This window comes from Papio anubis, chromosome 2, assembly GCF_008728515.1.
Source record: "Papio anubis isolate 15944 chromosome 2, Panubis1.0, whole genome shotgun sequence".
NCBI classification, from domain to species: Eukaryota; Metazoa; Chordata; class Mammalia; order Primates; family Cercopithecidae; genus Papio; species Papio anubis.
The window spans coordinates 94,250,031-94,276,692 of NC_044977.1; the positions used below are offsets into that span (position 1 = coordinate 94,250,031).

The 26,662-nt window shown below is 43.6% G+C and overlaps 2 protein-coding genes and 1 long non-coding RNA gene across 4 annotated transcripts; 1 reads left to right on the plus strand and 2 right to left on the minus strand.

The window, feature by feature from the left end:
* Positions 1 to 907: 907 nt before the first annotated feature.
* CCR5 (C-C motif chemokine receptor 5) lies at positions 908 to 6,566 on the minus strand. 2 transcript variants are annotated; one of them, XM_009200976.4, is made up of 2 exons: positions 6,439 to 6,566; positions 908 to 4,191 (listed from the first exon to the last, which is right to left on the minus strand). In XM_009200976.4, the coding sequence occupies exons 1-2, from the start codon at positions 6,506 to 6,508 to the stop codon at positions 3,122 to 3,124; spliced, it is 1,140 nt and encodes a 379-aa protein (XP_009199240.2). In that variant the 5' UTR covers positions 6,509 to 6,566; the 3' UTR covers positions 908 to 3,121.
* On the plus strand, positions 6,078 to 15,698 carry LOC103882093. The gene is made up of 3 exons (XR_643779.4): positions 6,078 to 6,185; positions 6,722 to 6,877; positions 12,310 to 15,698. It is a non-coding gene; the product is annotated as an uncharacterized LOC103882093 (long non-coding RNA).
* Positions 15,699 to 15,943: 245 nt separating this feature from the next.
* LOC101005212 (C-C chemokine receptor type 2) lies at positions 15,944 to 23,674 on the minus strand. The gene is made up of 3 exons (XM_017955495.3): positions 22,717 to 23,674; positions 18,420 to 19,406; positions 15,944 to 17,190 (listed from the first exon to the last, which is right to left on the minus strand). The coding sequence occupies exons 2-3, from the start codon at positions 19,358 to 19,360 to the stop codon at positions 17,007 to 17,009; spliced, it is 1,125 nt and encodes a 374-aa protein (XP_017810984.1). The 5' UTR covers positions 19,361 to 19,406; positions 22,717 to 23,674; the 3' UTR covers positions 15,944 to 17,006.
* Positions 23,675 to 26,662: the final 2,988 nt, after the last annotated feature.

Consider the following 26,662-nt stretch of genomic DNA (forward strand, 5'->3'; position numbering starts at 1 on the left):
GCCATAAAAGCTGACACCTTCCAATCTCCCTGCCACACTGCCTTCATCCTATGGGATGGATCTCCCTTCTCCATGGTCCCTTCCTTCTACCCTAACCCCAGCCTCTTCCTGCCCTTCCTTGGTTCATTCTACCTTTTAGCCTAAGAGATGAAAGGCAATCCTTCAAGTCTTGGTAGGGAGAAGCTGCCCTTCTAGTCAGATCCAGCTATTCTGTCTTCTGCTCATGTCATGCACCTCCAAATAGGACCATGGGCAGCTCTTGCATCTGCTGCCCGTGACCTGCGCTGGGAGATGAGTGTGCAGTGACTGAAAACCAGCATGTTCAAGATGTGAACGTGACCCAGACGGGTCCCCTCCACCTGGAGCACCTGTCCTCTCTCAGGGTAAGAGACTCCTGCACATAAATCCAAATGTACATGATTGTCATCATTGCAATTAGAGCCAAGTTTTGGGGAGGGATTTTAAATGAAAGAAAAGCATATCCTCATTCTCACGTGTGATGTGCCTACAACACAGGGCTGCGGGTAAGTGACCAGGCCATGACGTTGCATGTCTTCTTCATTTTCAAACATAGACAACTGTTTTACGGCACCGATTCTATTTTTTAAAACATGGCAATTCTTTTGAGTAGTGGAATTAAAATTTGAATTTTAAAAGTTTTCAAGTCAATTGCTCAACAACCCTACTCTTAGAGGTATCATCTGTAAATACAAACTATTCTGGCAATTTGTCTCAGGAAAAGAGTGACTTTTAAAAATTATTTAAAAGAAAATACAAAAATACAATTATCTCTCTCTTTGCATACACCACACACACACTAAGGAAGAAAACAGCTACTTATAAAATACTTTGGCAGTTTTATGTGCTATTATCTAAATGTACACTGAAAGAGCGAGAATATAATGAATTATGTTAGAAGGTTTTTTTATTAGATGCATATTTTCTTTCAAGCAACTTGTAACTTTCATATACACAAGAATATGCAAATACTAAGATGTCAGAATGTCTTTGACTTGGCCCAGAGGGTAGGGTCCTATACTACTCTTAGCAAAAGGAAAGACATTTCCCTTCATTGCTTCCTGCTGACAGCCACAATGCTCACTGTTCATATTCAGAGGCTGAGAAAGTCAGTAGCGCCTCTTATTATTCTGACACCTTCATTCCCTGAGTGGTTCTCACCACTTTCTATTCCCTCACCTTATCTATATACTATGATGGTTTTAACCATCCCCGAAATTCAAAACAATCTCAAGTATGTGCACAATCATAAGAGAAGCAACAGAAAACAACCTCTCTCTCTTTGGTATATTCATTTTGGAAATGAATATACCAAAACACTAAGGGGTGTATTCATTTCAAAGGGAGAGAGAGAGAGGTTTCTTCTGTTGCTTCTGGTCTGTCTGGGGAAGGCACCTGGAATGAGCACCTAAGGGCCCCGCCCCCAACCCCTTCAGCCTGAAATACGGAGGCTGGTAAATTGTACTTTTTGTGAGTTTTAAGGCTCAAGGCAGCTTGTTTCCAAATGAATATGTCCCTTCCCCCCTTTGCCCGTTGACGGTTAAATGCAGAAAATGATACCTACACTGGTGTGCACTGGGCAGGCAGCATCTTAGTTTTTCAGGCTTCCCTCACCTCTATGGGACCTCTTTGCTCAATGCTTTGCTCAATGCTATCCCTGAATGAGTAACTAAGAGTTTGATGCTTGTTGAATGTGTAGTATGTGCTAAATGCTGCCTGTGGTTGCCTCATAGAATCCTCCCAACAACCCATGAAATGACTACTAGGTAATCGATCCTCACCTAGATCTCATGTGTGAGCTGAAGTATGTTCCTAGTCCTCACACCTCATGTATTCATAAATCTAGTCTCCTCCTGGAGACCCCTCAGTATTTGAGCTGGGATGGGAAGGAACTCTCTGAAGTCAGAAGCATTCAGTGAAAGACAGCCTGGAGTCTGGGTGAGACTGTGTTCAAACTCTGCAAACCAGACCCATCCTTTTACACCAATCCCTCTTCTTCTTGACCTAAACCTCCTCCTCCTCCTTCTGTGCTTGATGTCTTTTCAAGGGCTTCTCCAATCTGCTTGAAGGCTAGGGCTTCTCCTGAATCTTCTCTGCCCCTCAGCTTCAACCCAAATCCACCCCAGTTCTGCTGACTCCATATCCTCATATGCTGCATGAATACCTCCCTTCTTCCCATCCTCAAGCCTTGAGCTTAGCGGAGGCCATCCTTACCCTGACCTGAAGGCTGTTGCTGGTCTCCTTGCCCTAAATGCTCATCCTTCCTCACCCTCCTTTGGCCACAGAATAAATCTTCTGCAACACCAACCAGGATCTCCCTGCTCAGCTCATGACTTAGATAGAGCAATGCCATCAAGGTTCTTCACGACCTAGCCTTGTCCTTCTTTCCCAGGTCTTCCCAACCAGCTCTGTCTCCTTCTACATCCAAGCTTGCCCATGCAGTACTTGCAGTGAGGCTTCTGTCTCTGCTAGCAATAGATGATCCAACTCAAATTCCTTCTTATTTAAGAGGCTTCCCCAGCTCTCCCAGGCCACAAGACTCTCGCCTGGTTCTAAAAGTCAGTGAAACTTATTAAGCATACCTTGGAGGGGAAATCACACATGAAAGGTGTCATTTCTTAACTAATCATATCCATGTCTTTTCTCCCCACAGCAAGACAAAGACCTGTTTTAAACACATTTACAACCTATATGTTGCCTCGTACAAGGTAAAAAGTTGTACATTTCTGAAATAATTTTGGTATTTCTGTCCAGGTCACTAAACTCAAGAATCAGCAATTCTCTGAGGCTTTCTTTTTAATATATATAAGGAACTTTTGGAGAGAAGGGAGAGTTTGTCAATAACTTGATGCATGTGAAGGAGAGATAAAAAGGTTGCTATTTTTCATCAACATATTTTGATTTGGCTTTCTATAATTGATGGGCTTAAAAGATCAAATCTGCTTTAAACAGGTGCCAAATAAATGGATGAATCTTAGACCTTCTGTAACAGTAACTTCCTTTTAAAAAAGACCTCTCCCACCCCACCCCCAGCCCAGGCTGTGTATCAACACCAAGTCATGTGCACAACTCTGACTGGGTCACCGGCACACTTGAGTCCGGGTCACAAGCCCACAGATATTTCCTGCTCCCCAGTGGATCGGGTGTAAACTGAACTTGCTCGCTCGGGAGCCTCTTGCTGGAAAATGGAACAGCATTTGCAGAAGCGTTTGGCAATGTGCTTTTGGAAGAAGACTAAGAGGTAGTTTCTGAACTTCTCCCCGACAAAGGCATAGATGATGGGGTTGATGCAGCAGTGTGTCATCCCAAGAGTCTCTGTCACCTGCATGGCTTGGTCCAACCTGTTAGAGCTACTGCAATTATTCAGGCCAAAGAATTCCTGGAAGGTGTTCAGGAGAAGGACAATGTTGTAGGGAGCCCAGAAGAGAAAATAAACAATCATGATGGTGAAGATAAGCCTCACAGCCCTGTGCCTCTTCTTCTCGTTTCGACACCGAAGCAGAGTTTTCAGGATTCCCGAGTAGCAGATGACCATGACAAGCAGCGGCAGGACCAGCCCCAAGATGACTATCTTTAATGTCTGGAAATTCTTCCAGAATTGATACTGACTGTATGGAAAATGAGAGCTGCAGGTGTAATGAAGACCTTCTCTCTGAGATCTGGTAAAGATGATTCCTGGGAGAGAGGCAAACACAGCCACCACCCAAGTGATCACACTTGTCACCACCCCAAAGGTGACTGTCCTGGCTTTTAAAGCAAACACAGCATGGACGATAGCCAGGTACCTATCGATTGTCAGGAGGATGATGAAGAAAATTCCAGAGAAGAAGCCTATAAAGTAGAGCCCTGTCAAGAGTTGACACATTGTATTTCCAAAGTCCCACTGGGCAGCAGCATAGTGAGCCCAGAAGGGGACAGTAAGAAGGAAAAGCAGGTCAGAGATGGCCAGGTTGAGCAGGTAGATGTCAGTCATGCTTTTCAGCCTTTTGCAGTTTATCAGGATGAGGACGACCAGTATGTTGCCCACAAAACCAAAGATGAACACCAGTGAGTAGAGCGGAGGCAGGAGGCGGGCTGCGATTTGTTTCACATTGATTTTTTGGCAGGGCTCCGATGTATAATAATCGATGTCATAGGTTGGACTTGACACTTGATAGTCCATCTTGTTCCACCCTGTGAATAAGTAGAAAGTGATCTTTTATAAAGCCCTAGAAAGTATTTAGTGGCCCACCATGAATGCAAACAGTTTTATACATCAATAGGTTTTTAATTCCATACATAGATGTCTACATTGAATGAACTCCCTTTTTGGCCAAACAATGAAGTTTTGTAGTGAAGGGAAGGTTTGCTGCTAGCTTCCCGCTCACTAGATGGAGAGCTTGGCTCTGTTGGGGGAATTCATGAAAGCACCATCTCACCAAATAAAATCTTGTGCTCTATAGCACCACAGAGTGAATGAAGCTTTGATAACAATTTTAAGAAACTGGGTCAAGCATGGTGCAGCTCAGCCTTTTTGTTGTTGCTGTTGTCATTGTTTTGAGACAGGGTCTCACTCTGTCGTTCAGGCTGGAGTGCAGTGGCTCGATCATGGTTCACTGAAGCCTGGACCTCCCGGGTTCAAGCAATCCTCTCACCTCACCTTTCCAAGTGGCTGGGGACTACAGGTGCCACCACACCTGTAACAGCTAATTTTGTTTATTTTTATTGTTATTTATTTATTTATTTATTTGAGACAGAGTCTTGCTCTTTTGCCCAGGCTGGAGTGCAGTGGCGCGATCTCAACTCACTGCAAGCTCCTCCTCCTGGGTTCACGCCATTCTTCTGCCTCAGCCTCCTGAGTAGCTGGGACTACAGGCACCCATCACCACACCCGGCTAATTTTGTTTTTGTATTTTTAGTAGAGATAGGGTTTCACCGTGTTAGCCAGGATGGTCTCCATCTCCTGACCCTGTGATCTGCCTGCCTCAGCCTCCCAAAGTGCTGGGATTACAGGCGTAAGCCACCATGCCTGGCCTAATTTTGTTTATTTTTATAGAGACAAGATCACACTATGTTGCCCAGGCTGGTCTCGAACTCCTGGGCTCAAGCAATCCTCCTGCCTCAGCCTCCTAGAATGCTGGGATTGCAAGCATGAGCCACCATGCCCGGCTGCAACTCAGTCTTAAGATGTTTATTGATGCTGCCATTCTCTGGAGTTAGTCCACAAAGAGCATGCACTATGAGCAAGCCAGTAATAATTAAGAGACCTCGAGGGCACATACTGGATGCCAATCACTGTCTAAGAGTCATACCAATTCATTCATTTAATCCTCAGGGCAACCTTATGAGGCAGGAAATATTTTTCACATTTTGCAGACAAGGACCTTGAAGCATACAGAGGGCGAGTAACTTGCTCAAAGCCACCCAGCTGGGAAGCAACTGATTTTGAATGCGGGAAGCCTGCACTCTTAACTACCATGCTACCCTCCCTCTCACTCCTGGAAAAGAGAATTAAAAGGCAAGACCATCAGATGTTCGGTGCTGCGATACAGTCAGAGTGAAATGGCCAGACGCCCAAGTCCCCCGAGAAGCTCATAGACGCCCACAGAGAATTGTAAAATCCTCACACTTTCTGTGAAGTTTGTGTTTGTAGTTTCTGAGTTGCCACAATTAAGAGTTTTCATACAAACCCAAGAAATAATAAAATAAAAAAAATGTTTCGTCTGCCACCACAGATGAATGTCATGCATTTTGGGTAGTTTAGTCTTATAACCAGCTGGCTTGCCTAGTCTATTTAAGTTCAGCTGCTCTAGCTGAGAATTTTCTCTTATTAAACCCTGCGAGTCTCAAATTCCCTGCATCTTAGATTAGGCAGCTGGGAGAAGCCCCTAGAAAAGCTCACTTTTAATTTTGAGCCATAAAGAATTACATATTAACTGTGCCATGAAACTGATATATTAGAGGAAAATTTTATCTGATGTTTGTAATTTGATATTAATTTGGACCATTTTTAGGCTTCCTTCTTGTCTGGAGGAAAAAGGAAAAAGAGAACCAGACTTAGACACAACTTCTTGTGGGCACATATTCAGAAGGCATTTCACTGAAGAGGGTTTAGTTCTCCTTAGCAGAAGATAAGATTTCAAGATTTCAGCTAAGACTCATCTCTCTGCAAATCTTTCTTTTGAGAGGTAAGGACTGTTAGTTATTAAAATACTATTGCTCCCTTTAAAGTCTTTCACTCACAATCATGTTTTGTATCTTTGATGTTATAACAATCTGAAACTCATTCTAAACTCTGACCCTTTCCTCATCTTAAAGATTATATTTTAAGATAATTGTATGAGCACTTTGTGTTTGCCAAATGTCTTCTATGGGTTTCCTGTTAAGGCTTTTACTCATCTCACAAGCTAACTAATAGGCCAAGCAGCTGAGGTTACTTACCAGGGAGAGTTTCTTGTAGGCGAACGGATGTCTCAGCTCTTCTGGCAGATGAGTTGTGCAAATCAATCATATAGACAGTATAAAAGTAGGAAATGCTGTTTCTTTTGAAGGAGGGCGGAGTTAAATAATTGAGTATTGAAGGCGAAAAGAATCAGAGAACAGTTCTTCTTTTCAAGTTGAGCTTAAAATAGGCTAGAGAGTAGATCTCGGGTCTGAAAGTTTATTCACGGGCTTTCCTCACTGGATTATTTTGTTTTTGTTCTCTGCTCATCCAACTACACAGAATCTGTTAGAAAATATAAAGAATAAAGGATATTAGAGCTAGAAGAACATTTACATTCATCTAGTCAAAAGCCTACGTTTGAGTAAAAGAAATTACTACCAAGAAGCAAATGATTTGTACAAGATCACAGGGCTTTTCAACAGTAAAGCTAAAAAGGTAAGAAAATTCTGATTATCTTAAGAGTTGCCATCAATTGAAGCCAACTTAAACCAACTTTAAATGTAGAGGGGGATCCTGGACTTCATATTAACCCTGTGCCCCCTTTTCCTCCACTCTCCCCGTATCCCCTATCCCACTCCCCATACACATGAACTCACCACCCAATATTACTCCGTAAACGAAAACAACCTGTTGTCTAAAGAGTTTTAACTATAGGCGCGTGGGTGAGCTAACCAGGTTTCCCATCTTTTTCTGGACTCAGGATCTTAGTGGGAATTTTCACTGTTCACTATTTTGTGGCCCTTCAGACCAGTAAGCATTTATGAGGACTCACACTATGCCAGGTACATAGGTGGCAGGATTCTTCACCCCAGATACAATCTATCCGGAGCTATGAGAAATTTTCCACATGACAGAAGTATATGGTCAAGTTCAGGTTCTTTATGACAATATTATGTACAGTCATATCAAGCTCTCTTGGTGGTTGGTGACGTCTGAAAATCTCAAGTATTGTCAGCAGATCTTGGAAGATAGCAGAGAGCTACTCCTGAGCCACAAGATGCCCTTCTGGGCTTCCGTGACCAAATAAAAACCTTTGGCTTGTGATCTCTAAGAAGGCAAAGGAGACCCCAAACAGCAAAATTATATGCCCCCAAACCTACAGAGGCAGCCTAACCCAGGGGTTAAGCCAGAGGCCTCTGTAGTCAGACTGCCAAGCTTGAAACCTGTCTTACCCTCAGCTTTCTCATCTGGGTGCTGGGCTGAATGACAGTAGTCATTTCATGGGTTGTTGGGAGGATTCTATGAGGTATCCACAGCCAGCATCTAGTACATACTATACACTCAGTAAACATCAAACTCTTAGTTACTCTTTCAGTAATCCTTTGTCTGAGAGAGTTTATTTGATTAAACCCTAGTAAAATTGTTTCACTGGGGTCTCTGTCTATAGCAGATTAGTTTCAGCAAACTAGAAGCTGAAAAGGTGAAGCTCATTGCTGGTGCTTGGAGAATAGAAAGAAATGATTGCTTGGGAAAAGCCAGAAAAGTACAGAAATAGCCCAGCGATCAAGACACCCCACCCCCGCCCCACATAGGGACATATGTCTCTGTTACAAAAGAGCTCAGTAACTGGTAATCATAACAAGGACAGTGAATCATCAAGAAAATGTTCAAGTTCATTCCATATGTGCAATTCAAAAGGCATTGATTAAGAACTGTAGTCATGCTGCTGGGTTTAACCTCCAGCGTCATTACTACTACTTGGCTTTGACCAAATTAATGAAGCTCTCTGCCTTAGTTTTCTTAACTGTAGAGTGGAGGTTTTTTAAAAACCCAAATACAAACTTACTCAATACGCCTGCGGTGGAGATGGAATGACACAAGTGTAGAGGCTTTCAGGCACCCGCCCTCAGGGGGCTGTTTAAGCAGGGAAATATAGTGTGCTTTTGAAAGAGTTCAAAAATAGGTAACAAATAAATTAATATAAAATTTTATAGAAAATAGATAACATAAATACGACTTTGGTTTTTAGAAAGATAGCCTTGTATTTACTGGTAATCCACTTGTGCAGAACTCCTGGAGGCTGCCAGACCAACACTGTATTTCTGTTTGTGACAATTGCTGGTTCTTACTTTCACCATGCAGAGCTGAGGCTTTGCCATGTTCTGCGTGTTTGTCATTAGGGTGGTGGAGGATGTGAAGACATGCTCACCCCCAGAGGGCAATGTGGGCTAGCAGAGCAGGCTCGGAGTCACACAGACTGTGCTGCTGACTTACTGTGTGACCTTGGCAAGATACTTCCACTGCCCAAGCTTCCATTTCCTCATCTGTTAAATGACGTGCTAGACCTGGGGCAGCTTCCACCCTAAGTACTACATGACTCCATGGACAAGTTGGTTTGAAAAATACATACTAGATGGGAAACAAGGTGAGGATTCATAGCCCGAAACAAGGAAGCACAGCTTTGCAGTGTGTGTTACTCCACTTTCGGGTTTCTGGTCCAGAGATGTGTTCTAGTAATCACTCAGGACAGGGGGGTTCAGCCCAAGGATTCACAAGAAAGTGGGGACCCATGGGAAATTCTTCAGCATTTAAATAAAATGTTGTTCTGGATACAATAATGGCAACAAGCCAGCAGCTTATCACGCTGTGATTTAGTTGCTTGGTGTCTGCTACTCTTTCTACTTTGTCCTTCTCAGTTTGCATGGCTCTTGTTCTCTTTTTATTATTAAATACGTTCGGACTCCCCATGGGAAATGAACTTTTGATCAGTTTGTCACTCTAGACTCCATGCCCATATTGGAGGGTGTTTCGTGCCATCCCTCCTTTTTGGGGCCTTTTTGTCTTTAAGCAGCTGCTCCATGTCTAGTCGCTGTACCTATGTTCTAAGCGTTGCTTTGCTTTCTTCTTGCCCACACCATTTCTGGACCATATTTTCAGACCATCATCAACAGGATGGGGAGAATGTTAATTATTCACTTCGGGTGCAAGGGCCAACTACACAAGCACAGTGAGCAGGAACCCTGCCATACAGCAGCTGTTGTGAAAATCCCTGGAGCCTGAGTTGACTCCTGGTCAGTATCAGTCAACAGTGAGATGGGCTGTAAAAAGAGCAAATGAATCTTTTATTTTTAAAAACAAATGTCTAGGCCGGGTGCGGTGGCTCATACCTGTAATTCCAGCACTTTGGGAAGCCAAGGCGGGTGGATAACTTGAGGTCAGGAGTTTGAGACCAACATGGCCAACATGGTGAAACCCCATCTCTACTAAAAATACACAAAATTAGCTGGGCATGGTGGTGCGCCCCTATAGCCCCTATAGTCAGGAGGCTGAAGTGGGAGAATCTCTTGAACCCAGGAGACAGAGGTTGCAGTGAACCAAGATCGGGCCATTGCACTCCAGCCTGGGCGACAGCAAGGCTCTGTCTCAAAACAAAACCAAACAAACAAACAAAATGTCTAATTATAAAACCAACACAAGCTCATTGTATTAAATTGGGAAAAGCAGAAAAAAGGAAAAAATTAGGTACATTCTCACAATATCAAAACAATGTCTTTTAAGACATGATGTTTCAATTCCGACTTTTCCCATGAACTTTTTGATTAATTGTTCTCATGCATATAGCATTCTGTAGGTGGCTCTTTTTTTTGGCTAAAGATTATAGTGTAGACATTTTCCTATATTATTAAACAATTCTTTATAAGTATAGTTCTTTATTATTTTTACTGAGGAAGGACACACTGATCTTAGTGCAGCTTGGCGAGTTTTGATACGCATACATGCATTTAACTCCCACTCCCGATGAAGATGATAAAAGATAACCCTATCACTTCAGAGAGTGCCTTTTGCTCCACCCAGAGGTAAAGGCCACTCTGTCTTCATAGAGATTAAATGAGCCTGTCTTTAACTTCTATAAATGGAATTACAGATACTGTCTTCTTTCCCATCTGGCTTCATTCATTCAACAAAATACCCTTAATTATATTTAACAGAGTTCTGTCATTAGACAGTCGGGCTCTTCCCATTGTTCAGTCATATGAGCAGTGACACACTGATTGTCACCATCAGTGCTCTGACATCCCTGTCAAGAAGGACACTCTTCCTGTCCCCAGAGCCACCTTTACCAGGAGAGCCAGAGAGTCCCCATGATCCTCACAGAAATAGGAAGAATCCAGTGCCACACTTTGTTATCCATGTGCCTCAGCAATGACGCTTGGGTCCTGTGACACCCACCAGGGGACAGCCTCTTTACCTTCTGCCTCAGACACCTATCATTGTGGGTGGGTTGGGAACTCACCATGCTGTTGTCTCCATCCCTGCCTCTGTCCTCTAGACTTTTCCCAGGGTAACTCACTTCCCAGGCCATGGACCACATCCCCCACGGGGATTTATGCAGTTCATCAAACCAGGTGGACACGTGCAGGCTGTCTACCTCATGGATTCATTAGATAGGCTCAAACCTGGTGGGAGCCCCTTAGCTCAGCTGAGAAGTCTTCTGTATGCATTTAGGGGATTTCTTTCAGATCAGTGTCTAGGCATGAGGCTAGTGCAATGTAGGTGCAGTAACAGATGTCTAAGCTAACAGTTCAACAATACAATAGACTCACTGTGATCTTAAGTGAGTCAGATCACACCTGGAGCTCTATACTCAGCTCTGCACATAACACGAGATTATGTAGGACTTTTCTGGTTGTCCCAGAACTAGCAACTATGGCCTAAGGCTGAAGGCAAAGAAGTGTTATGTACTCACAGATCCAAAGAAAACCACTGACACTTGGGCTCAGACACCTCTCCCAGGGCTTACTAGAAGAAGACAGCACCAGCCCTGTATCCACACCCATCACATCAACTCCTCTCACCCCAGTCTGTATACAGAGGCAATTAGGATAATGAGTGGACTGTAGAAGTGGGTAGGATTGGTGGGGAAGAGAGTGAGGATCCCTCTCCTCAAAACCAAGGAAAGGGGCTCTGAAGAAACCATATGAAGAATGGGGACTTGCAAAAGGAGAGGCCAGCATGGGTGGGGCCCCCACTGGGCAGCAGACAAGATGAGCAGGGGGAGTGGGGATTGGAGAGAGGTGATAGGGGTAGAGATAGGGTGTGGAAGTGAGGCTGCAAGGATCAAGAGTGCCCCTGGGTCAAGTGGCTGCCACAGGAGGGAACTGGGCAGGAACTGTCACATTGGGTCCTACTTTCTGGGTGAGACGAGCCCAGCGCCCAGAAAGTGGTGGCTTGGAAGAAGTCAAATCAAAGAGAGATTTTGCATGTCTAGATCCATATGGAGCCCCCACCATCTCTAGGCCCTTGGATGTGACCACACAGTGTGCCTGCCACTCTGGGGCATCTTGGCCAAAACAGAGTGGACTGTGGCAGTGACCAGTTAGGTAAAGAGGTTCAGGCACTCCTTGGTGAGATTGTGAGTTCAGTTTCAGACTACCACAATAAAGGAAATATCACAAAAATAACTTTTTTGGTTTCTCAGTGCGTATAAAAGTTGTGTTTACCCTATACTGTAGTCTATTAAGTATACAATAGTATTATGTCAAAAAAAGCAATGTGCGTACCTTAATTAAAAATATTTTAGTGCTAAAAATGCTAACCTTCATCTGAGCCTTCAGCAAGTCATAGTGTTTTTGCTGAAGAGGATGGAGCTCTTGTTTTGATGTTGATGACTACTTACTGATCAGAGTGGTGGTTGCTAAAGCTGGGGGTGGCTGTGGCAATTTCTTAAAATAAGATGACAACGCAGTTTGCCACATTGGTTGACTCTTCCCTTCACAAAAGATTTCTCCATACCATGTGATGCTATTTGATAGCATTTTACCCAGTTCTTTCAAAATTGGAGTCAATGCTCTCAAACCCTGCCACTGCTTTATTAACTAAATTTATGTAATATTCTAAATCAATTGTCATTTTAACCATGTTCACAGCATCTTCACCAGGAGGAGATTCCATCTCAAGGGACCACTTTCACTGCTCATCTGTGAGAAGCAACTCTTCATCTGTTCAAGTTTGATCATGAGAGTGCGGCAATTCAGTCACAACTTCACGCTCCACTTCTAGTTCTAGTTCTCTTGCTGTTTCCACCACATCTACAGCGACTTCCTCCACTGAAGATGTGAACCCCTGAAAGTCACCTATGGGGGCTGGAATCAATGCCTTTCACACTCCTGTTAATGTTGGTATTTTGACCTCCTCCTATGAATTACAAATGTTTCTAATGGCATCTAGAATAATGACTACTTTCCAGGAGCTTTTCAATTTGCTTTGCTCAGATCCATCAATGGAATCACTATCATTGGCAGCTATATAAACTCTAAAAGGCTATGTGTGTGTGTGTATATATATAGCTATTTCTTAATAGCCTTATGAAATATATTTATTAATAAGACTTGAAATCTTGGTCCATGGACTGCAGAATGGATGTTTGTGTTAGCAGGCATGAAAGCAACATGAATATTCTCGTACATCTCCAACACAACTCTTGAGTGACATGGTGCAGAGCAGTAATATTTTGAAAGGAATATTTTTTTCTGAGCAATAGTTCTCAATAGGGGGCTTAAAATATTCAGTAAACTATGCTGTAAACAGATGTGTGATCATCCAGTCTTTATTGTTCCATTTATGGAGCACAGGTAGAGTAGATTTAGCATAATTCTTAATGAACCTAGGATTTTCAAAATAGTAAATGAACATTTACTTCAACTTAAAGTCATCAGCTGCATTCACCTCTAAAAAAAAGTCAGCCTGTCCCTTGAAGCTTTGCAGCTTGCATTGACATCTCCTCTCCAGCTCTGAAAGTCCTGGATGGCATCCTCTTCCAACATAAGGCTGTTTTGTTTACATTGAAAATCTGTTGTTTGGTGTAGAAACTTTCATCAATTGTCTTATCTAGATTTTCTGGATAACTTGCCACAGCTTCTCCCTTTGCACTTGCTGCTTCATCTTGCATTTTTATGTTATGGAGATGTTGTCTTTCATTAAACCTCACAAACCAACCTCTGCTAGCTTCAAACTTTTCTTCTACAGCTTCCTCACTTCTCTCAGCCTTCACAGCGTTGAAGAGAGTTAGAGTCTTGCTCTGGATTAGGCTTTGGCTTAAGGAAATGTTGTGGCTGGTTGGATCTTTTCTCCAGACCACTTAGACTTTCTCCATATCAGCAATATGGCTGCTTTGTTTTCTCTTCATTTGCGTGTTCCCTGGAGTAGAGCTCAAATATCCTTCAAGAACTTTTCTTGTGAAGTCGCAATTTGGCTAACTGGTGCAAGAGGCGAGCTTTTGGCCTTGACTTTCAACATGTCCTCCTTACTAAGTGTAATCATTTCTAGCTTTGATTTAAAGTGAGAGACTTGGGACTTTTCCTTTCACTTGAACACTTAGAGGCCATTGTAGGGTTATTAATTGGCTTAATTTCAATATTATTGTGTCGGGCTGGGCACAGTGACTCATGCCTGTTATATATTATTGTGTCTCAGGAACAGGCAGTCATTGGAGCAGTCAGAACACATACAACATTTATTGATTAAGTTTGCCATCTTATATGGGTGCACTTCGTGGTGCCGAAAAACAACTACAATAGTGACGTCAAAGATCACCGATCATAGATCACCATGACAGATATAGAAATAGTGACGACGTTTGAAATATTGGGAGAATTACCAAAATGTGACACAGAGATGCAAAACAACACCTGCTGTTGGAAAAACAGCACCAATAGACTTGCTTGAGGCAGCGTTGCCACAAACCTTCAACTTGTAAACAACAACAACAACAACAACAAACAATATCTGTAAAGCACAATAAGACAAAGTGTGTCTATATTTGCCCTTTTTCCTAACCCTCCTCTCCCACTTCTCAATGCTAGTCCATGCCTAGAACAGGGAGGTACAAGAGTTCCCCACAAGGTAGACCACTAGGCACATGCTGTGAAGGATGGAGCAGGAGGGGACATAGGGACAGAACGCATCCCCTCCTCTAGGAAGGGCCCTCCAGAATCCAGTTGACCCTAAGGCCCCACTGAAACAACGATTGGAGAGAAATGAATAATTTCATATTGTGAGCTGATTACATTAGGATGTGTTATAAGGGATAGTATGAAGTAAGATGTTAGTCCATGCCCTTACCCTTGCTTGCTGAGCTGCTGGGCCTGCAGAGCCTCTCACATGGTGGGAGGGAGAAGTTTTTCCCAGCATAACCCTCAGCTCGCCTCTCACTGTGGCCCCAGGCTGGGGTTGCCAAGGCCAGACCTTGCATTACAGGACTCTGTTACACACACACACACACACACACATACACACACAGAGTGCCGAAGTGGCAATGTCTGAAGAAATTTCCAGCCTCATTGCTCCCATGCGTGGAACAAATCTCTTCCCCTCAATTCATGCACTGTCTTCCAGAGGTCAGCTCACCAGCCCACATTCCTCTTCTGTCACAGTGTGGCTCCTCTGGGTGGCCCTTGGTGTTTTTTCCTGCAGGCTAATCTCACCTGAGGCCTTTTCAATTTGTCAGGGAAGTTTTCATAATGAGCAAAACCAAAAGAGGAAGGAAGGATGGGCTCTTGAAGGCTTACTTTCTGGAGGCTTTGGGGCCTCTTTGCAAAATGCCCCAACCTCCCCAGCTGCTGGGGATATCACAGATCAAGGCGGGTGGCATGGGGTGGGCTATGTCAAGACCCTTCCTTACCAAAAACGTCTTCAGACACTCATCCTTCAGAATCATGACCCTCCACCTTCCACCTGCTGAATTCGAACAGCCCACTCAAAAGTCCCCAGAATAAAGGAGACTTGAGGATTCCACTTTAGGAAGATGAGATGGCTGGCAATTTTTAAATGGCAGTTTCTTTGGCAGCAATGACGTCCCGCTGTGGTTGTTATTCTTATGATGCAAGACTGTCATTGCATTAGTCACTCTGTCCTCCAGGCTCTCAGACTTTTCATAGATGCCTCTGTTCCTGCTCTGCACAGCGCACTGTGACTGTGCACAGGACCTTCTCTACCCCTCCCACTCCTCAGCTGGCCCTGGACTTGGAGGTCTAAAGGACACTGGCATTAACATCTGTCTTTCTGTTTCCAACCCTCCGGGGTGCTTGTCATATTGAATTCCATGATGGAAAATAAATGGATAGTTTTCCAGATTCTATATATGAAATCACTATATACCACATGTCTTAATCAGATTTTGTGCTTCTTAACAAACAACCCCTGAAACTCAGTGGCTTAATCACAGCAAACACAGACTTCTTGCTCATGTTATATGTGGCTGCAGCTCCCTGTGTCTTCTCATTCACCAGGGCGCACAGGCTGAGGGGTGTGATCTGGAACGGGCCTTCCCGTGGCTGAGCAAGAGGCTCTGCTTGGATGAGGCAGATGTCACTTCTGCTCACATGCCAGCAGCAGAGCCAGTGCTGGAGGGCGTGGGGTGGGTGGCCTGTAGGGCGCACTGCAAGTCACACCACAAGGGCAGGTGTGTAATCACACAGGGGAAGAAGTGGAAAGCTGTGAACAAAACACAATCATCCACACCACAGTGTAAAAAAAAACAGCCAGTTGTTTTTAAATCTTTTATCAACATAGTTAGAGCACTCATTTATTTTCCAAATCATAGCTTTTAAAAACAGTATTTACATTTCATCACCATCAAATTAAAATTTTATGCATTCATTAGGATAATACAAATATATGAAGGTGAAAGTTCTGCTCGGTTCCCACTTCTTTCTGAAACCTTCTTTAGCCATGTGGCCTGAAAGTAGAGCCACAGTCCAGCTTGGGCATCTAGTTCCAAGTTGCCTGGTTCTAGAAGCCCAGTGTTTCTTGCTTGCATCAGATCAAAAACACACTGGGCAACATAAGAACATTCTTAACTTGGCTCGACTAAGAGGAAAGTCTTTGCTTACTTCAGGGAGCGTCTCCAACTTCTGTTCTTTACAAATAGGGTTTAAAAGCTTTGATTAGAAGCCAACTTGATTTAGGAGTTCCCGCTGGCTAAACAGGGAACAATGTGAGCATCAACAAGGACATCTGTGAAGCACTGAAACACTTGAATGTGATTAAACGCATGACTTCATAATGATACAAAACAAAACACAAAAGGCTTTTGGCAACAAGCCTGAGAGAATGGAGACCCAGCTGAGATGACAGCAATGGAGCGTGTACTGTGATTCGAATGACATCATTACTTAGATGCTGCATCCACATAGGTTAATGTGCCCACAGATCACACACTTTCAACTCCTGCCAATCGACAACTATTGGGTTGACCCAGCCATCTCCCAAACATACCACCTGCTCCAAATTCTTAAGCTCAAAGCTAGAATTATCTCTGTGACTAATACAGCATTTTCACGCTTGACATGACAGTAACTCAAACTAACACTTTACCACATTTACAAGTTGCAGTTTTCAGCTTTAATTTTATTTTTACTGTTTAAAAAAGTCTGAACTCTATGCCTGTATCCAAAAATGAGAAACTGGAAGGTAGTTTGGAAAATACTGTTTTCCAACCCAGCTGGAGTCTCTCTCCTCTCAGCCTTCCTGCCTGGTAACATAGACACCAAGTTTCACATTGTGAATCACACATCCATGAGGCCAGATGTGTGATTTCCAAAGCAGAGATCTGTTACTTCTGTCTCTAGGCTCCTTCTCTGCCCTGAAGACTGGCTTCAGGGGCTCTGCCATTTGACTTTCCTTTTCCACGACCATCAAGGAGTCCTTGTGTAGTTTCTTTCACATTCTTTCCTGGTCTCGCTCCTGGACCTCCACACACTGGTTTTTGGAGTGGGGCAATCCTACAGCCAAGAGCTATGTGATAAAGGCTGTGGGGAAACAGACAGGGGCAAGGGGAGCAGCAAGGCAGGGAACAGCAACCACAAAACAAACCAGCTCAGATCCAGACAGGAAGCTTTACTGGGTTCTGATGCAGCCTTCCTGGCTCTCCACTTAGTAATTTCTGGAAATAGTTCTGCAGTGGTTCCACACGATCCCTGTGCTTTGCACCTGGTGAAGGAACTCATCATTCTCCATCCCCTTTTCATAATCACTACCTCCTGGAGAAATCAATCAAGAGTGTGTGTGTGTGTGTGTGTGTATATATATATATTCACACACACATATACATCTATTAGCATATCATAGATGATGCATCTTATATAAACAAAAATTTTCTGAATTTTTAGACAGGGAGATGTGGCCTAAGAAGCATCTGAACAATGGAGCATGATATTTCATAGATTTCAAATGTAGGATGCATGGTTGCCATAGATAAACTGTAATAAAGCAAAAATGTGTTGTGCACTTATGCAAGAGAATCATCGGACTCCACCAAAACTCCCAGGTTATCGCAGTTCCCAAACTCTCCATGACCTGGTGAAACCTTCGAGGTTAAATGTAGGTGGCAGATGGGGCTAAGGACCAGTATCATCTCCTGGCTGAGTGAGTGAGCCTTTTGCTCACCTTTGTCTTTGTCCAGGCTCAGTGATGCTTATGTCTCCCTCCTTCTCCTATCAGCCCTGACCCCACTATCCCTCACTCCCATTCATCTGTGCCTGTCACATTCTCCTCCTCACCTCCAGCTGGCCCTTGATTTCAAGACATTGATAGAATCAGAGATTGAGTGAAGAAATGATGAAGCCTAGAAAAAGAGAATTAGCACAAGGTAATGAGGCATTTTCCAGGAGCTGAGATGAGCTTTCTGGAGACTCAAAGTCTCTACCCACAGTTTTCTGGATTATTCCCTGAGCATATGTTGGATACTCATTGAGTGACATAGTCTGTCTTAGTACACACAGCCCTGAGGTTCCTGGGCACCTGCTTTACAGGTTTCTACTGTTCAAAAACCCTTGAAGTTTGTTGTTATATACAGATTATTTCTCTTCATAAACGACGATCAAACTGCTCCTCATTTTATAAACCAACCGAGACTTCCTGCTCCGCAGTGGAAGGCGTGTTTGTTGAAGTCACTCCATCCACTGTCTCTCTGTAGAAAACTGGACATTGTTTGCAGAAGCGCTTGGTGATGTACTTTCGGAAGAACATCGAGAGATACCTTCTGAACTTCTCACCGACGAACGCGTAGATGATGGGGTTGATGCAGCAGTGTGTCATCCCAAGAGTCTCCGTCACCTGTGTGGCTTGGTCCAGTTGCCTGGTGCTTTCACAGTTACTCAGGCCAAAGAATTCCTGGAAGGTGTTCAGGAGAATGACAATATTATAGGGAGTCCAGAAGAGAAAGTAAACAATCATGATGGTGAAGATGAGCCTCACAGCTCTGTGCCTCTTCTTCTCGTTTCGACACCGAAGCAGGGTTTTCAGGATTCCTGAGTAGCAGATGACCATGATGAGCAGTGGCAGGACCAGCCCCAAAATGTTCCTCATTATTGTGTGGAAATTATTCCATCCTCGTGGAAAATAAGGGCCGCAGATATAAACAGAATCTTCTTCCTGGCGTTTAGTAAAGATGATTCCTGGGACAGAAGCAAACACAGCCACCAACCAGGTGATCACACTTGTCACCACCCCAAAGGTGACCGTCCTGGCTTTTAAAGCAAACACAGCATGGACGATTGCCAGGTATCTATCGATTGTCAGGAGGATGATGAAGAAGATTCCGCCAAAATAACCAATGTGATACAGCCCTGTGAATAATTTGCACATTGCATTCCCAAAGACCCACTCATTTGCAGCAGAGTGAGCCCACAGTGGGAGAGTAATAAGAAAAAGCAGATCAGAGATGGCCAAGTTGAGCAGGTAGATGTCAGTCAAGCTCTTCAGCTTTTTGCAGTTTATTAAGATGAGGACGACCAGCATGTTGCCCACAAAACCAAAGATGAACACCAGCGAGTAGAGCGGAGGCAGCAGTTGGGCCCCGATTTGCTTCACGTCAAATTTATGACAGGGAGCACCATAATCATAATCAAAAAAGGTGGTGACTTCTTCACCGCTCCCATTGGTATTTCTGATAAATCGAGAACGAGATGTGGACAGCATGCTGTGGATGTACTGGGGAAATGTGTCCTTGTTCACTCCACTTTCTCTGTTATGTAAACAAAGAACAAAATGATGACCACACAACACAAACACCACAATCCATGATCTTCCAAATAGTCTGGCACCATGTAAGCAACTTCCCAGTCTTTGGCCTCTCCCTCGCAGCCATCTCCCTAAAAGCATGTGTGCTAGTTCCTTATTTGCCTTTCATTCCTAGTAGCAGACACCAATGATTTACCCAACAGCCATTTCCCAACACCCTTTGTCTTCCCCAGCAAGCCCGATTCTCATTTTCAGGCTAAAAGTGCTGGGCGTTTGTTTTCTCTGGCTCCTTTGCAGGTGGTGCATAGGTCTGTGACTCATTTCTGGAACACAATATGAAAAGGGAGTCTGCTGGGGGCTTCTGGGAAAGCTCTTCTTCCCTGATAAGGCAGACACAAGAGAACCCTCCACCTGCCCCTCCTGCTCTGGCAGCATGTCTAGTGAAGGTGTGGTGCCATGAATGGAAGACCTAGAGAATCATGAGAAGCCAGGCAGAATCCTAAAATCACTAAGTCCCAAACCCACCCTTGAATTACTCATCTTCTTCCTTTTCTTTTTTTTTTTTTTTGTTTTTTGAGATGGAGTCTTGCTGTGTCACCAGGCTGTAGGGCAGTGGCCATGATCTCAGCTCACTGCAACCTCCGCCTCCTGGGTTCAAGCGATTCTCTTGCCTCAGCCTCCGAGTAGCTGGGACTATAAGCACACGCCACCACGCCCGGCTAATTTTTGTATGTTTAGTAGAGATGGCGTTTCGCCATGTTGGCCAGGATGGGCTCGATCTCTTGACCTCCTGATCCACCTGCCTTGGCCTCCCAAAGAGCTGGGAGAAAAACAAGCCCCTGTTTTAAAGCCATTATGAACTGCATTTTCTGTTCTCTGAAGTCGAAAAAGTTCTAACTGAGATTCAACTTTCTGCTTCTGTCATCTTGCCAAAATTTCTCTTGTTAAGATTGCAGTGACAACCCAGTTTTCAAATGCCCTGGTTTTATTCCAGTTCCATCCTGATGGAGCATTTGATCCTTCTGCTAACTTCCTCCATTTACAATTGTTTTTGGTTTCCAGATGGGAGGGGCTGTGCGACCACTTTTTATTCATGTTCTTTGTTGGCATCTCCTCCCTGTGCCCACACCTTAAGATTCCCCAGGCACCATACTTAGGTCTCACCTGTTTAATTTTTTGCGTCTTTATCCTTGCCACAAGGTTCTTCCTGAAACATGTTGTCTAACCTCATGGTTCCTACTCCCCTCTGTGCTACTGTTTTCTAAAGCTCTGTCTTCAAGCTCCACCTTTCTCCTAAGCCTCAGAGTTGAATTTCCCATTGCCTGCTGCATATCTCTCCATGCAGGTATTCACTGCACCAACACTTATTAAACACCTACTATGAACCATACTCAGTTTTAGGCACTAAAGATAAAGCATGAGCAAAGTAGGTATCATTCGGGGACCGCAAATTCAACCCACCCCAAACGGGGCACCCCTGAAAACTCCTCCAGCTTGTGGATTCCTCCACTGCATAAGAAGCAAAATTGGGCATTGCTCTGGGTCCCTTCCCCTTCTGAAAATTAGGAGCCAGCTTTTGGAGCCAAACAAACCTGGATTCGAATCCTTATACGCAGTGTAATTTGGGGTCAATTACTCCTTCAAGTGTTAATTTCTTTATGTATAAAATATTAACTATGCTGAGTTGCTGTGAAGATCAATGGAATAAGGACTTAGGACAGCATCCGGTACAGAGAAATGCCCTGTATTATCATGTCATTTGAGTTCCACCTCATAGATGCCTCTCAGATTCATCCCCTCTGCACTGCTTTCAACTGTCACTTTCTTGCTTCATATACTCTTCACTCCTGCCTTTGTTGTAGTCTTTCCTTTGCTCATGGCTCATCTCAAGCCATGTTCCCTCTCAACCTGTCTTCTCTTAAGTTGAAGTTGAATAGACACCCTTAGCTTAAAACTCCAGTAGCCCCGTGACTTATATGTGGTGGGCTTCAATATAATGTCCACACTGCCCAGCACAACGTCTTTTCTGAGTTTGCCTCTTCTCAGCCTCACCTCCAGCCCTTTCTCCAATCCCAAATCCTGGGCTTCAGTCACAGCCATCTTCTTTTCATTTCCCCTAAACTCACCACTTCCTTCATGCTTCAGTGGTTTTTCAGGTCCTCGCCCCTCTATCTAAAATGGTTGGTGAGCCCCTGTTCACCCTTCAATACCTCCTGCTCACATTCCCCTTCTCTGTGAAGCCTAATCTGTATCCTCTGTCAAATTACTCTTATCACATAACACTGCATGCATCTAGATAAGCACTTATCATGTTATCTGCTACACACAGCATGTTCCTTAAGATCAAGGACTGGATTATGCTTCTATTTCCAGCTCTTATAATAGTACCTGGCTAAAGGAGGCACCAATAAATGTTCACTGAAAGAGTACATAAAACTCTTTATAATAAGAACTATAAGCCCTAACATCATCAGGACTTGATTCTCAATATTTTTTTTTTTCTGGTAGTGACTCTGAATTTCTTTTCCATCCACCTGTATACCTTATCCTTCCATTTCTCTTGCAGTTGACACTTTTCACAAGTCTTGTATTTCATATCACTGAGTCAGATTCTTGAAATCTGGAGAAGCTAAATAAGACCTCTGATCAAGGTTGGAAAAAAATACATCTGCCTAAAGAATTACAACTGTGGTCATTAATTAAATGCTCCTGAAGCTCAGGGGCTATGTTAAATGCTATGCACACATTACTTAATTTCATTTTTACAACTGGCTAGCATGTAGCTTCTACTACAATGAACAACAAGCAAGATGCCTGAAATGTGCTGTCTTAGGTGTCATTTCAAGTGTCAGGACACGTCACCCAGAACTGATAGAAATCTATCTTTCAGAAAAATAAATTCCTTACTTCTGCCTCTCTGGATCTCCTGAGTTGAGGCAAGGGACACATTTTGGTTCAGAGCTTGGATGCTCCTATATTTAGACTAACAGTTCCAGCTCTTTAACATCTTTGGGTGCTCAGAGGGGCAGAGTGAGGCCCTGGGTGTGTGGAGAGGTGACTGAGCAGAGTGGCCGTCCTGGCCTTGCTTGCTGCCCACTCTCCCCCATCACCTGCTGCACCCTGCTCCTCCTCAGGGTTTCTCTGACATCTCCTGGTGCACATGCCACCCCCACCCCTGCCTCTCACCTTGATCATTCCCCACAAGCGCACAGGCTTTGCAGTCCCCCAGGGTGTACCCAGTTCCAGCATTTCCAGCTATGAGATGCATTGAGCCTATGAATCAGAAAGTAATGGAAAAAATGCCCACAACTCACCAGCTTATGGCTTGTCTCAGGCAGTCCTGGTATGTCAGGCTTCTCAGCAACTGAACCAAACAGATCTAGAGGTAGAAACTTGGTATGCAGAAGTAGGAAATAAAGTTTCCTGCAGAAAGAGAAGGCGGAGATACAGGGCAAGTAATGGTAAAGATTTGAAAAAAAAAATCAGAAAAATATAGTTCTTCTTTTCCAGCCAGGAACATTGTACATTGGGTTGAGGTCTCCAGAATAGGATTAATTTTGAAATCTTGCTTATGCAACCTTGAGTGTGAGTCAGGCAAACCCTGTACATCTGCTCCTGTTTCTAACGACTCTGAGAGTCTTTATCTTGTGGGTCTTTATATCTGGAACACTTCCACTCTCTGCTCTCCTACTAGTGATAATTTGCATGATATGAGCACAACAGAACTTTTCATTTTCCAGAGAATAAAGGATGTTAGTGATAGTAGAGAAAATATAATGAGGTTTTACCGTGATCATGTGTGCTGGTTTCAGTGATATCGTGGATTTAGAATCTGGTTAGAAATTTCATTTAGATAACACTTTAAAATTTTTTAAAAATTTAATTCACATAATTATATACATTTATGGGACACAATGCGATGTTTTGCTACATGTATACATTGTGTAATGATCAAATCAGGGTAATTACATATCCATCCTCTGAAACATTTATCATTTCTTTTGAAATAATAATCTTGAAAATCCTCTCTTCTAGCTATTTAGATATATAGAATTCATCATTATTAACTACCATCATCCTACCATGGAGAAGAGCACCAGAACTTGTTTCTCCTATCTCATGGTCACTTTGTACCCGTTGATCAACCGCTGCCCATCCTCACCTCCCCTCTTTCCTTCCGTCTCTGGTAACCACTGCTCTATTGTCTGTTTCTAAGATAGCAACTTTTTTTGTTGTTGTTTTTTGAGATGGGGTTTCATTCTGTCACCCAGACTGGAGTGCAGTGGCACCGTCTCAGCTCACTGCAACCTCCACCTTCCGAGCTCAAGCCATCCTCCCACCTCAGCCTCCTGAGTAGCTGGGATTACAGGTGTGTGCCATCATGCCCGACTAAGCAACTTATTTTAAAAAAAACAAATTCCACATAAGAGTGAGATCATGTGGTATTTGTCTATCTGTGTGTGGCTTGTTTCACTCAACATAATATCCTCCAGGTTCATCCACATTGTCACAAATGACAGGATTTGAAAAGGAAATGCTAAATTATCTCTTGTGTCAGGAATGTCCTCAGCAAGAAGAACCTCAGTTATTTTAAGTTCCCCTCCTTGGAAAGATGTTTTGTTAAAAGAAAATGTAAATTCTGCAATGGGGACATCATACTAGGAACATTCCTAAGATTGTACAGAGAACATGGTGTCATCTAAGTTGGCCCCTGACACTTTCTGGAATCCAGCAGACACTGGAGGTAGGAGCTCATGCTGTGGACTTGGCAAGTTTCTAAGTTTCCATTTCCCAACTATGAAATATGAATAACAAGACTGGGGGTCTGTGAGGGTAAATGCATCTAAAGCAGCTAGTGCAGGGTCTGGCAGGCACTCCACAGGTAACAAACAGAACAGAACAGTCTGAGCCCTGCAGAGTGCCAGAGGTTGAAGAATGCATCCACCGCTACAGCCAACAATCAAATGCTCAGTGCAGTCCAGGGGTTCTTTTCAGATGTCAAGAAGTTGGCTTTTTTGTTATCATTGTTGTGTTGTGTTGTGTTTTTGCTTTCTTTTGCAACAAGGTCTTGCTCTGTTGCCTAGGTGGAGTGAGGCATCATGATCGTGGTTCACCGCAGTGTCAACCTCCCGGGCTCAAACAATCTTCTAGTCTGAACCCCCCAAGTAGCTGAGACTACAGGTGCATGCCACCATGCCCGACTAATTTTTGTATTTTTTGTAGAGATGGGGTTTTGCCATGTTGCCCAGGCTGGTCTTGAACTCCTGGGCTCAGGCAATCTGCCCACCTCAGCCTTCTGAAGGGCTGGGATTACAGGTGTGAGCTCCCACACCCAGCCCAGATTTCAGTCAGTTGTAACCATGTGTCCTGTGTAAGACCTGGTATTTCTGCTAAGTAAGACCTGAGACCTGAAGGGCCTCAGGTTTTTTCTTGGAAGACAGCTCATTGTCTGTTCAGGAACACAGTAAGTTCCCCGGTTGTCTCTCAATGTGTCTCTGGGCAGGAATTGGAGCATATCTCTGAGATTTCAATAATAAGACAGGTCATCTCTGCCCTGGTAACACTGAGCCTACTGCCACTTCCGGAATCTCCTGACCCTGGCATCTTGCCACCAGTTCCTATGATTCAACCCAGGTTGGGGAAGGGCAAGAGCCAGAAATTTTGCTCTGGCTGATTTAGTACTGCTCTACAATTTTGTCTTCACATTGTGATCTTTATCTCCAGCCCTGTAATTTCATAAACAAGGAGAGGCACAGAGGTAGATAGTTGCAGAGCCGGGATTCAAATCTTTGGCTTATCCTGACACAGGGAAGAGAGGGCACCCTCGGCAGAGATTTTGAAGAGACTGTATAGAATGAAATAATTTTTGGAGGGGTGAGCAGTCTTAAGAGAAGCAAAAGGGATGGTGAGGTGGTCTGTCATCCCTATGCTTTGTGGGACACCAGAATTTGCTACCCTAAAATGTACCTCTTTTGCCTAAGGACTGTTGAGCTGAAGTCCATTAAGTAGAAGCAGATGAAGGAAAGCTCTTTTCCCTCCCTTTATTTGTCTGAAAGCAGAATATAGACTTATAAAGACAAAAGGGATCTGCACTCACCTCACACCTTCTGCCAGGGCAAACAAAGGTTCACCACTGAAGACAACTTTAAATCCTTATGAACCTGGAGATGGCACCAGAGGAATCTTCATTAACAAGCATTATTAACCAGCCTTTATCTCCATTTATTCCTTTTGCCTTCCTACAAGTCGCTGTCCCTAAAGGCTCAAAGTTAATTTTCTTTGTCTTGTCATATCTCTAAAATGTCACTAAACTTTGTCGAAGATGCTATATGAGCTGGAATTCAAAGTCACCTCTTTGAGAATTATTCATTCCCTGGATATCTCCTAGGTATATATAAAATATACATGTTAATAAACTTTTCTTTTCTCTTGGTAATCTGTCTTTTGTTACAGGGGTCCATTCCAAGAACTTATGAGCATTAAGGAAACATTTATTTTTTCTTCCTTAACAGCTAGAAGGATCAAAAGAATAAACAATACCACTTGAGTGCTACTGACAGCTGGAGTTGAGTACTGCAGGTTGATGGCTCAGCCACTACTAGAAGTTCAGCAAAGCAGTAGGACAGCAGGGGCAGAAAGTATCCTAACCTCCTTCTCCCACTCTGACCTCCTACCAGTGCTTCCCAGTGGCTGAACCAGATGGGAAGAGGGAACAATGGACAGTCTAGGCAATGTAGCCCCTAAAATCAGCTTCCTGGGACTCAGAGTGGATCTGGGGGGGCATGGCAATAACCACATAACCGTCAAGTCAAACAGATTTTTTTCTTGCAACTTTCTTCTTACCTTGTCCATATATTAATAGATAGTTAGAAAATTGGGAATCTTGATAAGTACATCTTAGAATTCTTTATGCACGTGGAGAGAGTTAAAAAGATGCTTTTTCATGAGTTTGAGAATTCTGTATCTACCCATTGGCACTGGGTTCATGGTTTCTAAGGTTCCCAATCTCAATGATGAGTATAGTCCTTCGAGCAGGCTTGAGGGGAAGTACATCACAAGCCACTGAGCTCTGATGTGCCTGCTGACCAAGCAGGATTACACAGAAGGCAGGGCTGTGGTCACCTCAAGGTGACATGGGGCAAGGATGAGGAGAAACTCAATTCTTCTGCAAGCCAATGAAATGAAAATAGTTTATGCTCCCCAAATGACAAAAGAAGACTTATGGCCAGAATTCTGGCCATAAGATGTTTAAGATCTTGC

Coding starts and splice junctions, on each gene's coding strand:
- CCR5 (XM_009200976.4), bottom strand. CDS start 6,508: ATGATTGATTTGCACAACTCATCTGCCAGAAGAGCTGAGACATCCGTT. Junction 4,192..6,438: donor CCTACAAGAAACTCTCCCTG/GTAAGTAACCTC, acceptor ACTTATTCACAG/GGTGGAACAAGATGGACTAT.
- LOC101005212 (XM_017955495.3), bottom strand. CDS start 19,360: ATGCTGTCCACATCTCGTTCTCGATTTATCAGAAATACCAATGGGAGC. Junction 17,191..18,419: donor GTCGGTGAGAAGTTCAGAAG/GTATCTCTCGAT, acceptor GTTTCCCCACAG/CCTTTATCACATAGCTCTTG.